At 48.2% G+C, this 13052-nt stretch overlaps 1 protein-coding gene and 1 non-coding gene across 2 annotated transcripts in view; one reads left to right on the top strand and one right to left on the bottom strand.

The window, feature by feature from the left end:
* Positions 1-8: 8 nt before the first annotated feature.
* LOC144173291 (acid-sensing ion channel 4-like) overlaps positions 9-13052 on the bottom strand; it is a 34725-nt gene continuing 21681 nt past the window's right edge. The window contains exons 8-11 of the mRNA XM_077701773.1: positions 11355-11406; positions 11218-11249; positions 2734-2806; positions 9-310 (exon numbers count right to left, since the gene is read on the bottom strand). Of these exons, the coding sequence (XP_077557899.1) occupies positions 137-310; positions 2734-2806; positions 11218-11249; positions 11355-11406 (331 nt within the window). The 3' untranslated portion in view covers positions 9-136. The remainder of the gene's footprint in view (positions 311-2733; positions 2807-11217; positions 11250-11354; positions 11407-13052) is intronic.
* Trnas-gcu (transfer RNA serine (anticodon GCU)) lies at positions 2289-2361 on the top strand. Its single transcript has one exon. It is a non-coding gene; the product is annotated as a tRNA-Ser (tRNA).

Raw genomic sequence — 13052 nt, 5'->3', positions numbered from 1 at the left:
CTTAAGGGAAACTGCGCTGGGATTCCCGTGCGCCCTGGAGGAATTCCCTCGAAGGGTGGTTGTTCTGAGTGACGCACGTGGCATGCCGAATCTGCGCTATGCGAAATTCTTCGGTGCAGCGTTTAGCGCAAGGTGGTTAGCGCATCTTGATGGTCTGCTGAACGCGAAGCCAGCATCGGCGCCAGTCCTTGCTCGAGATCCAGCGTAGGGACGCCGAGAAGAGTGCGTCTGCAATGTTGAGCAGCAGGGGCATGGAGAGTCCCAGGTACATCCCCATCAGGCCGCCGGCGCGACTCAGTACTGTGGACGCCTGCGTGAAATGAAATCGCATTGCAAGAAAGCACTCAAGGTGGCAGCTTTTGTGTTAATTGGGTTCGCAGTGTTAACCAACTCAAACTAGGAGCACCCAAGCTACAAAAATTGGCCGCGTATCTGCTGCTTTCGTTGAAAATGTCTGCGAAAGACGATAGTCGACTAGCGCCCCTGCAAAGTAAATGCATCCCTCCTCTTTTTCGCTCACCTCTTATGCGGTTCCTCTCCCGTCTCGTTCCTCCCAAGGTAACACGCTGGAGGTTCGCTCAAGTCAATTTAAATTCACCGCGTTCTATACTCCTTCGGACCGGGTGCTTCGATGCCAGCGCTGCCGTACGACGGGTACGCGCGTGAATCGAGGCACCCTACTACAACGTTTATAAAACCACGTTGCCCTACTCCACGAGCTTTCCAAGCGGAACGTGAAACATATCTAGTGGAACCTTTTGTTGGTGTTGGCGTACATTAACACCGGACTAAAACGTTTAAATTTTGCTATGGGTATATGATACTGCTGCGCAGCCACCCGGCCAAAGACAACTTTGGCCGGGTGGCTGAATCGAGCCACAGACAGACAGACAGGCATACAGGCAGACCAAAATTTCTGCGTTTAAATAGCCGAAAAAAGACTATCGCCTTTTAAAAAACGTGGCGCCTAGTATTTGCATGCTTCGTATCTGCATACACTGCATGCTTCGCCCCTCCCAGGTTTCACGTTAGTGGAGATGGCCCGGTATTTTTTAAGTGCGAATGCACTTTATAAGCGACCCTGAATTCCGTTGACCGCCGTCCGTCCACATAGCAACAGCTGCGGGTGCGCGCGCTCCTCGTCTTCCTTGGCAACGGGGGGAGATGGGCGCGCGCTGCCTGGCCGCTGACATGGCACATACCCACGTGGGGGATTGGCCAGGAATCTCCTCGTCTTCCTTGGCAACGGGGGGAGATGGGCGCGCGCTGCCTGGCCGCTGACATAGCACATACCCACGTGGGGGATTGGCCAGGAATCGGGCGTGAGAAGGGCTAATGCACCCGATTAAAGGAGTACTGACACGAAATTTCAAAGCTGAGATCCGCTCTAGCAATCAAGTACAACGACAACACAAATAGGTGTCTGTGAATAAATGCATCTTTCTTTCTTTGTAGTTGTGTGTGTGTGTGTGATCTCTCTATCGCGAACATTACCGAACCGCGCAAATTCAACTCCTGCATTCGCACTTTCACATTCTTCCCCTCGGGGAAATGCGGGGAAATTTTTGTTAAGTTGTTTCGGTTAATTTTTTGTCGAAAGAATTGCTGCATGTTTCATTGACGCAAATAAGCTTGACGGGCGAGGAATAAAACCTTTATCAGTCAAATTTATCTGTGCACCCAGCGTAAGACCAAATCAACATACGTGGTAGCTACCGTGGTTTCCGATCCAACTAAACGTAGCGCTCACAACGGTAACGTCACCTGCATATTCGCTGCGGGTTTCATAATTTTACAGAGAGCGCAGCTTATTGCACACATTGTTACTCTTTGTCTTGCGTGCGCTCCAATCGTCGCCATAGAACTGCCGAGTGGCGTTGGTATATGGCGATGCAGAAAAGGCCACGAGGAACGGAACCATCGCATGCTGGCGCGTGCTGTGTGCATACTGGTCAGATCTGCTGGAGATTAAACATCAAATCAGACTAATGGCCGTATTCTGAGTCCCTCCTCCATTCCATTTGCTCCCTCCACTCAGTTGAGGAGAGGATTCCGGCAATGCTTATGCATGGGGAAATCGATTTCAAGGCTCCCCTCCACTGGAAGCTTGAGTGGCGGAAGGACTCAGAATACCAAAGTAAGTATCTTTAAAACAAGGCTGACGGAGCAGTGTTACATGTTTACAGGCATTCGTGTAACCTATTGTGCACCACGAAGAAATTTGGGGCATGCGTGCGTGCGTTTGCACATGTGGGCTCACAGGGCGTGAGGAATGTGCGTTTTCACCCGACGCGGTGGCTGAGTGGCTATGGCGTTGTGCTGCTGACCCCAAGGACCCGGGTTCGATTCCCGGCCGCGGCGCCACTTTTTTGATACAGACGAAAAGCGCAAACGCTCGTGTGCTCGAGATTTTGGCGCACGCTAAAGTTCCCCAGGTTGTCAAAATTAATCCGGAGCCCTTTACTATGACGCGCGCCTCATCGCCTGTGTAGCGTCATTCGAATATGCATTTCCATGCGGATTTTCGTTTCCCTGTTGACAACAGTGGTGCTAGGATATTTTCCGACACAGGCTGTATTTACACGTAATAGGCTAACTAGAATGTATTGGTAAAAAACTCAAACAACAAAATCGCGTGCATTGTCACCGTATCTTCTCACCGTTTAAGCAAAAAAACAACGCAATTCATACTTCAATATATACGCGTTTCTAACGTGACACTGGCAATCTCACCTGAACTTTAGGAGTCCTAGTCCTGTAACGCGTCTGGGGCGTCCGTCGAAAAACTTTTATCGACGCAAGATTTCTGAAAAAGGGTAAGCGAAAGTTCTGTAAATATATCAATGCAGTACTATCAGTACAAATTCTGTAACACCAGCACTATTTTGCGACTGGGTGGGCTTCTGTCTGTATTATAAACTCCACGAAATTCAGCCTGAGATATGCCGCCCTACACTCTAACGCAAACAACAAAAAAAAGAGTCAGTAGATATTCTCTTGACGGAGTCATTCTTTTGTCACAGAATTGCACGTTCTTAAAGGAGCCATGAAGAGAAAATGCAAGTTGGTTTTATTCGAAAGATTTCGTGTTTTATAGTGCCCCCAGCGCTTGTCCGGATACAAACGGTGCTTTATTCACTAAGAAATTAAACAATTTAGGTTAAAATTTTGATTTTCCCGCTCAATCGTGCGTTTTCGTGGCCCCAAGTGACATCACGGGAACCGACCGCTCTGCAGCCTAGAGTACCTTCATTCACGCATCCGCCGTACAGGGTAGAGACACGTAACGCTGGCGCCGCCATGTTCGGTTGCTCGCTCGCCTCCGAAGCAAGTCATTGTGTCAAAACCGCGCTAAAATTATCGCCGCAACGCGGTTTACTGAAGAAGTTTGAATCATATTGTCTGTTTCGCGTTGCTAGGTCTCGTGGGAAACGAAAAGAATAACGCGTTGAGCCCGTTGGCCCAATTGCGGCGGCACGGGACCGTTCAAAGGTTGTCTCCACCCTGTAGCGGTGTTGGTTTGTTTGTTCCCGCGTTTCTTTACGTTCCGTAACCTAGATGGCGCCACCATACCGTGGCAAGCGTTTGGTTTATTTTTGCCCGCATTTAAACCTGGCTTGTTTTTGTTCTGGGAGAAAATATTTGTTCCCAGAAACAGTGCTCGCTCGACAAATGGGGTCACGTAAGACACCGTTGCTTGCGTCAATCGGCCAGTGTCGTCTGAGACAACCCCAAGCCCCGTAGTGCTGTGCAGCTAAACCAAAGCATGCTGTGCGCAGTACGAACAGCAGAACGCATCAGTACTTCTATGTTTACATGTGCTTTCGTAACTTCCACTGTTTGTCCCATCATTCCTATTGCTTTGTAAAGAATGTGCCCTAAATTTAAGCGCAAATCGCTCGTTCGTCTAGTTTGTAAGCTCTACCTAATTTGCGTCTGCTTCTGCCAGCCTCCGCCAATCGCAGAGCTTAGCCCATGTGACATCACAGGTTCTGTTGCGGGAAATGAGCTGGTGGGTCGCATGACCATTCCCGTTTTTCCTAATTATGTAGCTTATTTGAGCGAAGTTTACGTTAAAAGTGGTGTCGGTATGATTCTAACGAGACAATCTTTTGAATGAACCAAACTTGTGTTTTCTCTTCATGGCTCCTTTAACTAATACAGAGTCACTGGACTCTTTACAAGAGAGTCCTAGGACTCCTCCATACCAATTCGAAAAAGAGTATGCGTGACTCCAAATAGGTAGTCCAGCTGACTACCATGTGACTCCATTATCCCAAGAGTCAAGAAGGGCAATGCGTGACTTTATCTGACGCAGTCACTTTGTATATTTAACAAAAAAATCGGCGCAGCTTGCACTACTCGTGCAATACTCGTGCAAAGCTGGAGAAACAGCAGAGCTGGCGGCCCCTCTCCCTTCATCGGAGACCCGGCTGTTGCACCTCACGTGGATTTCCGAACTTACGGCTGGAAGTGGTACATGAGTGCTGGCCCGGATCATTTTTTCCGCAGTCTTTCACGTTTGTGCCAAAGCGGACCGCGTTAGCACGTGCTAGAACGTCAGGCAACTGGCTTCGCGAACTCGCCGTCTGTAGCGCGATATTTCGTGTGCTCCCCATTTGAGGCGCGGGCGCACGAGCGAACAAACAAGCCAGCAAACGAGCGAGCCAGCAAGCGAGCAGACGACGGCTGTTCAAACTCACATCTATTAACAGCGAAGCTCTTTAGCAATTCGTTGATTTCGGCGTTGCACAAAACTCAGTAGTATAATAGCATAAAAAGAAGAAATCACCGGCAGCGGCAGGACTAGAACCTGTGTCTGGTAGACCAACGGTAAGCCAGACGCCTCACCCACTCGGCTACGACCGCTATTTAGTGCCCAACAGTCAAACGGCTTACTCACTCGGCTGTGACTGTGGGGAGAGGAATCACACCATCTGCTCGACACAGAACACGGGATAGGGTAGACGTCGCACCTGCGGGCGCCTAGTTTAAGTGTGCGCGTTCCGTTCGTTTGTTCTGCTTCTTCGATTTGCTTCTTCGTCGTTCGAGCAATATAGAATTATGGTCGTTGCGGCAGCGAATAAGAAGCAAATCGGCTGCAATCGTGGACTTAAACCGCCGTGATGTCCGTGGAGGTTGCGTACAGCTTCGCTACCTTCAAGTCTTACGCGTTAGTGTGAGCTTCCTTCATTTTTTGTCCGAACTTGCAGCTGAAAGTTCTCCATGACTGCAGTCAGTCGCTGATCGTTTTGTCCTCTCACATCTCTCCCAAAGCTGACCGCGCAGCCAATTCCAAAGCCAACCCAAAGGAAATAATGCTGGGCGCTCGGAAGGCGATGATAGCTAACAAAGCCGCAGAGCATTGGTGAAATTCATGCTATGGAGATTGACGACAGGGCAGCGGTGTAATTTGCGTAATGTTTGAAGTGAGCGGAATCGAGGCGAAGGGAAGGAAATGGAGCTCTTGATGAAATTCACTGCTGGGCGCAAGTGCATGGGCTCCAGTAATACGCAGCAACTAGCCCAACAATATGCACCAAATAGCTCAAGCATCATGCACCAACTAGCCCAACAGCATATTTTACTGAAGCTTCCAGTATTTCCCGATACCAGCCCTCAATTTGAGTCCCATTTCCTTTGCTGTTTTACCTTTGAACTCCATGAGAGCTCGCGAGCCCCGCGCCAGCGTGTCGCATAGCTCGGAGTTAAATCAGCCCCGTCGGCGGCCACTGCAAATTGTGCCTTCTACACAAAATGCCTCCACGCCGGCCGGGGGCGTTCAGAACATTCAACGAGATCGACTATCGCCCTTAATTGGCGGTGAGCGCGACCACGGGCGGCGCTGCGAAGCGCGTCTCCGTGACGTCGGCTTAGGGATTCTCGCATTCGTCGTCTGCTTCACTCGGGCTCGCTCTCCCTGTTGTTTCTTTACGCTCGGTTGACTTTTGATGCTTGTCCACACCACATTTTGCGTGTTCGTACCTTTTGATCGTAATAGAAGACTTAAACTAGCATACACTAGCTCAAGGCGTGATTTAAAGTATAGTTCTGGATACCGCCCGGCGTCGCCCCATTCCTTGAGAAGCCGGTCCTGTGCGGAGCGCAAAGAGTCGGAGCTAGGTGTCAGCTTCTGCATCGGCAATCTTTCGAACGAAGGGAACAGCCAGCTGCTAATAACCGACAACAACGGAAATGCTTGACCAAGACAAATTCCATGTCTTCTGGGCTGTCGGCTTTGGCAGAAGACATTCCCGGTAGTCATACGTCGGGTTAAAACGGTAAAATAATTTTTGCAACCTAGCCGAACGCTCGAAAGCCTTCTATCACATCACTTTACGTTGTCATGGCATTAAAGTATGCCGACATGCACTATGGGCCGCAAGAAAATGTAGGTTGAGTTCCAAATAACCTCCAGTGTGTATAGGTGTGTGCTGGTTTTATAGCAGGCTTCTAACCACTATTGAGGCTTTTTGAGCAAAACGAGTAACGTCTAAGGTAAAAATACAGTAACGCTATGTTTGTTCAGACCTGGAGGGATGTTTACCGTACCTTTCCCGCAGCCACACCTTCCCCGTATTCAGATATGCGTTATAGTAAAACTGCACTCAAGAGGAGGTGGAGGCAGGTAGGAGGAGGAGAAAACTTTATTTAACAGTGAAATCGAGCTGGTTAGCGGGAGGGTCCCTCAGTCCAGGACGAGAGAGTAATGTTCTTCAATTCATGAAACGCCATCCCGAGTAGGCCAGGATTTGTTCGTTACGCCTGAAGGGATTGGAAAACAATAAAGAGCTGCTTAGACATATTCATCGGTTTCGATTGTTTTATAGTAGAAACCGGCCCGGATACTATTTATTATTTTTATTAGCGAGTATACCAAGCCTTCAACTCCGTAATCATGTCATTACTGTTCTGGTTTAGAGTCAGTTCGTTATTATGAGGATGATTACGATAGAAACACGGGACGCAAAAGCCGCCTTCGAGTACTCTGGACTATGCTGTCTGCTGCGCCGTTTCGCGGTGGCGTAGCACAAATCTCATTTTACTTGCATGTGAATAAACAACGCACGCTGCGGATAAGCACTTTCTTGCATGCAGCCGTAATGAAATGAGGAAGGCACATGTATGCCTTACAGACCTGGAGAAAATATCCACAAGAACTTTGTGAGCTTCCCAAAAATACCCAAACCTCCTAATAAGACGTTTGTGACGGTGCAGAAAAAAATAATGCGTTGAGCACAGAAAAAAAAACATTCACATGATTCAGGTAAACAACAACGAAAGAAATAGAAGACAGCCGCTTTATTTCCTGCTGTGCAATGCGCGTGTGTAGGGGCCCGCTGCTTGGTACGTGGCATTAGACGGTTGAGTCTTATAAGAGCATCTCAAAAATACTTTAGGGAAGCCTGGAGATTTTGAATACTTATCGAGGAGCTCTGAGCGCTGAACCTCGTGAATAAGCTAGAAAGGACGAGTTACAGACGATCACCTGACCAATGCTCTGAAGAAGTTTAATCTCTCTCTCCTCGTGCGTTGCAAACTTGTGCGAAATACAGCTTGGAATTATTCAGAGGTGTCAGAAGCTGCCAAAAATAACTGAATTACTCGAAATATGTTTTTTAATGCACCAAAGCTTCAAAGTGGTCGATTCCTATAGCACAGGCATTGCTTCCCCTCACAAGCGGAGTGTAGCAGACGACAGCGGCGCGAGTCCCTAAGGCGACGTCAGAGCCGCCAGTGGGCGCCACTCAAATATCTCACCGCCAATAGCGAGTAGTACATTACACGAACGCAGTCGCGGAGGAGCGGCCACTCCGAGGTCGCTTCCAAGAACCTCAAGCTCATTTAGGTGAGCTTCCAGAGTACGTCAAAGGAGCACTGCAGCTAATCCCAGAAATGCAACGCCATGTTGCAGTCAACGAAAATATGCTCGGCCGTCTCGCGCCTTCCACACAGTGGTAAGTTCGCCCCTACGGGCAGAAAGAAACCCCGCTCCTGCTGTCTTTCCTTAGTATACTACCTATAGGTAGTACACCTTTGTGCAAGCGGAAGAAAAAATCCTTCGAGCCAGTAGGGATAGGGGGCTTCCGCACACGCCGCAGGACGTCACTTTTCAGCCGACCAGAGGTGCACGTAGTAGGCGGTACATGAGTGGTGGGAGGATGTTTTCCACAAGGTCCCAATACAGCTTCCTTGGTTTTACGGAGCAGAGGTATTCTCAAGAGAAAAGTCCATGCAAGAAGGTCACCACCTCCGCCACTTCTCTGTAAAAGCCTGTGGCACAGGCACCGCGTTCAGGCTCTGCTTTCATTGCGAGCCACGGGTCTAGGTGTAAGGCGCCTACATTTTGGACTAACGCTTGGAGGAAACTGTCCCGATGATCACGGAAGAACATAAATCGCTGCTCAGTCAGTTTAAGCTCCACGTTAACAATCCCAGGGTCCCCGGCTTCCGCCCTCCAGAAAATGTTGGTGCTGTGCATGGGCTGATATGTGGATAGCCAGAGGAATACTGCGAACAACCGGTAAAGCTTGGCCACTGAGCCTGCGTCAGCGATTGATACTCGGGCCGTGTGCAAGATGGCCGGATATACCACGGCGATGCCGACATGTGCCCTCGAGAAGACAGCGATGTGTCGCGCTCTCCAGCGTTCCAGTTTGCTTCCGGCAACTGCCAGCTTTGTCTGCTGTTACGAATGAGCCCGCCGCTGGGCTTTGTTTCAATACTCCTCGGCTGTGCGGCGAAGCCTCCACTACGTGCGCCTTTCAAGCATCAAGCAAGGCCCCTTTGTCGGTGACTCACGCTTTCAGCAAGCTCCGACAAGCCTGGGTCTCTGGCGCCCATCTATCGGCGCGATCAAACTGCGGTGGCGTGCTGACGCAACACATAGAGACCTGCCCAAGGACGCAGAAGCCCTGCGTCCGCAGCGACCTCCTCTCTCCCCTCTGTCGGACTCAGCGTGCGCCGCTACTACCGACTGCTCACGAACTCTGTAAAGAGTGTTGTGTGTGCCTGTGCCATTCGTATCGTGTGCACAATCTAGAGGGAACGCTTGTTTCGACCGTTAGTGCTTAGGGTATAAATAAGATCCCTCCAAGCACTGTAGTTCATGCCTGTTTGAGCAGTGAATCAATGCTGTCACTCTGCTCGAGTTCTGTACTGTAACCTCGCCCGTCGAGGCATTGTTCTTTGGCTTCAGCTCATCTCTCGCAATGAAGTAAACAAGTTACGTTTTGCCTACGGCTTCTGGACTTCTTCGCGGCTGCAACATTGGCTGGCCGTTCGCTTCAAACAACGCTACCACACGTTTGTCGGAGGGTATTCTAGTTCACTATAGTCGGAGGCGACGGAGCTCGGCTCGGGTCGGTCTTCCCGTACGTAACACTGCCATCAGGGGGCGATGGTTATGCCGTTGTCTAGGTTGATACCGTAGCAGGTGATGGCCTCCCTCCATCGAACTCCGTGAAGTTTTGTGTACATATTGGTGAGTCATTCGCCTAGCCATGCTCCCGCTGACTTCAAAAGCTTGAGCTGAGCCCCGGAGAATCGACAAAATGATTCAGCTAGCGCAACTACCTCTTTTGCCTGTTCTCTCGATGGGCACACAAACGGAACATCGTTCGCATAGACCAATACCTTTAACTCTTTGTCGCTGAGACCTAAGCATTTGAGTGACACCAATGTAACCCTGCACAGATGTCCTGTATAGAATTCGAACAGAATCGGGGTCACTGAGCAGCCCTGCCTGACCGACCTTCCGACGCCGATGGGAGTCCCCACTTCCCAGTACATGATGACGCTGGTAGTGATTTCGGTGTAGCAGATCTTTATCCACAGGCGTGGTCTATCTGGTCGAAGGTTTTTTTTAAGGTAGAGTTGTAGGATAGCTAAGAGGTGAATGCCTGACTCTGCCGCTTCACAGACGGTCCGCATGCGGTGCAGGTTGGTGTGGATGGAGCGTCCCCTAAATCCACATGTCTGGTGTGGGCTCACCACACTACTGAGGGCTGTCTCGAGGCGTCGGGCCAGGATACGGGCTAAGATTTTCTAGTCAGTAGAGACTAGACTGATCGGCATGAAGTCTTCCATATTTAGTGCCGTATCGCGGGAGGATTTTTGGGGTGAAGGAGGTACAAATTACTGTTGCGCATTGAGGGTGGTAACAGTTTTGGTTTTTTGATATTTTCGAAAATCGCAGCCAGAACTGGGCTAATCTCTTCACAGAATACCTGATAGAACTCTGAAACTATGCCGGTAGATCCCGGTGGCTTATTTTTTTAGAATTTCTTAATCGCGGGCTTGACCTCTTCAACCGTCATCGCTTCGGTTATTGTGACCTTTACGTCCTCTGAAACCATCGCCAACTCCTGGAGGAGCCTCACCATGTGCGAACGAGAAAAACACCTTTGCTTAGTACTCGCTGAAGGCAGTCGCCACCTCTTCGGATATGCTCTGCGGCTTTGTTAGCACTACTACGCGACAGGTTTACTACAGTCACCTGGCAAAAAATGCTGACCCGTTGCTCACACAATACCCGATTGCGTGTTTCTCTTTTTCTCCTTATATGTAAACGCATTATCTGCTATATTCTGTAACCACCCATTGCAACTACTTCATATGGCTCTGTGTCACGCGGACTTTCGCTTTGAAAAAAATCCATGAAGGGCGTGTTCACCTTCACTGATGTCCAGCATTTTGGCTTCGTTCCTGCTTCATTCCCGCAAGTCTCTACTCAAAACCTGCATGTAACGAAAAATTGCGAACTTTTGTCAGCATCGTTACATCCAGGTTTAACTGTACTCCACTCACCATCTTCCCGCAAGTCTCTACTCAAAATCTGCATGTAACGAAAACCTGAATGTAGCGAAAAATTGCGAACTTTTGTCAGCTTCGTTACATCCAGGTTTAACTGTACTCCACTCACCATCTACCTCATTTTACTAATCCATGAAGACGCGTATGCTCCCCATAAAAACGAAATTTGGACTAAAGAGAATTAAAAGCGCCTGTAATAAACACCGCAGAGAGGAAAGAACCCTACACGCTGTGCCAATGTATTTGGCACGTTACGGCTGAACAAAAAGACGTGACAGAGCAAGAGGCAAGTCTCAGGAAACTATTCTCCCGTGGTATGCAAACAGACGTTTATGCATGTCTAATGAAACTTCGCATTTAGCCATTTTCTAAAATAGGGACTTGGTCTGAAATTTTACTTACTTTTTGGGAATGCTCGTCGTACCGTTCGTCCACTGCGGTCAGCGTAGAAGAAACGAAAGAACATATGCGACGCATGAAGGATCTTCAGAATAGTTTTTTGTAAATGCGGTGGAAGGCGGAAATGAGTTTTGCCTCACATTTCCTGTGCCTAAATCCAGAGAGCTCGTTGACATCATGTAGGTAATACCCCTATTCAGAGAGAGAAAAAAGAAGGGTACTTAAAAACGATAGTTATAGGGACTACTTGAAGTATAGCAAAATTATTGCCTGCGAAAGTTGTTATAAATCGTTTTTTTTTTTTTTCTGCGTCGCCGGATGCATTTAGGCTATCGATGATTGCGCGCATACATTGCATCATTTTGTGTGCTTTGCAAGGCACTGTGTTTTATATCCCATTCAACGAAAGTTTTCATATCTGACCATGGTCTGACGTATGAAATCTGTTATTTGATGTAATGTTCAAACATTTGGCAATGGCTTTCTTCCGTGTTAGTTTCACTCCCATATTCTCCACCCTCGTCATGACGCAGGTGTGTTTAGTTGACTCAAAACTAAATTTCTTTGCCACGATATGTTGGCATATGCCAAGAAACTCTGCGGTGAAGTCAATTTCAAAAAAAAAAAAAAGTTTGTTTTCACTTCGCATTTCTTAATATCTGTGGCTCTTATCCATCGGTAAATAGAACATGTTGTTGGTTTCAATTTCAAACGCCTGTCTTGCCTGCCACCGTTCTCGTCTTCTTTGCGCTAAGCCCGTCATTAACTCCGGTTAAAATTGAGGAGTTTAAAAACGAGCAATGTACGCCAAATTTATTTTGGTGGACTGGGTTGTGAACCAGAAACTTACTGCAGAAGATACGCGAGGGTGCCACCATTGCATAAAACCGTGCGTTTACATGTGGCTAACTACCCAGCCTCAGATGCTTTGCATGTGTCTTCGTTTATGTGAAATATTTTCGGAAATTTGATTTTAACTCCTTCGCTGTATCTTAATTCGTCTTTCTTGCTATGGCCACGACATTCATATATTCACTTGGGCAGTGACTACACTTGCTTGCATCCATTCATAAGGTGATTTATCATTTGTTCTGCTTTAGGTGTGAAGTTTGTCATTTCTTTTTCTGAACATTTCAATCCTGTCTTAACCATCTATTTTTATTGAGGCTGTCCTCCATCAGATGTCCATCTCTTGCCTCCCTTTTATCAGCTTTCCTGTACCTATGAAAAAAACACTAAGAATAAACTGAGAACAGCATTTTAATCCCTCGTCTTGCACACAACAGTAAATGTTGACTGAAAGAGTATTTGCGACGTCCAGAGAGCAGAACTGGAAGAAACAGGCCTGTTTCCGAAAAGAGTATTTATAAAATTTCTCTCATGTCATCATCGTCATCATCATCAGCCTATCTACGCCCACTGCAGGGCAAAGGCCTCTCCCATAGATCTCCAATTATCCCAATCATGTGCTAACTGCTACCAATTTATCCTCGCAAACTTCTTGATCTCATCTGCCCACCTAACTTTCTGCCACCTCCTGCCGCACTTGCCTTCTCTAGGGATTCACTCTGTTACCCTTAATGACCAACGGTTATCTTGCCTTCGCATTACAGGCCCGGCCCACGCCCATTTCTTCTTCTTAGTTTCTACTAATATGTCCTTAACACGCGTTTGTTCCCTGACCCACACCGCTCTCTTCTTGTCCCTTAATGTTACACCTATCATCTTCCGTTCCATTGTTCGCGGAGCCGTCCTCAATTTAGATTGAACCCTTTAAAGGGACACTGAAGTGATATGTAAACATTGCGGGATTACTAGCGCAAATTGTAGTCCGGAGT

This window comes from Haemaphysalis longicornis, unplaced genomic scaffold (genome assembly GCF_048455015.1).
Source record: "Haemaphysalis longicornis isolate Haplotype H1 unplaced genomic scaffold, Haemaphysalis longicornis Haplotype H1 scaffold_3, whole genome shotgun sequence".
In the NCBI taxonomy this organism is placed as follows: domain Eukaryota; kingdom Metazoa; phylum Arthropoda; class Arachnida; order Ixodida; family Ixodidae; genus Haemaphysalis; species Haemaphysalis longicornis.
The sequence above is the reverse complement of the archived record's forward strand: the minus strand, read 5'-3'. Positions and strand labels throughout refer to the sequence as shown.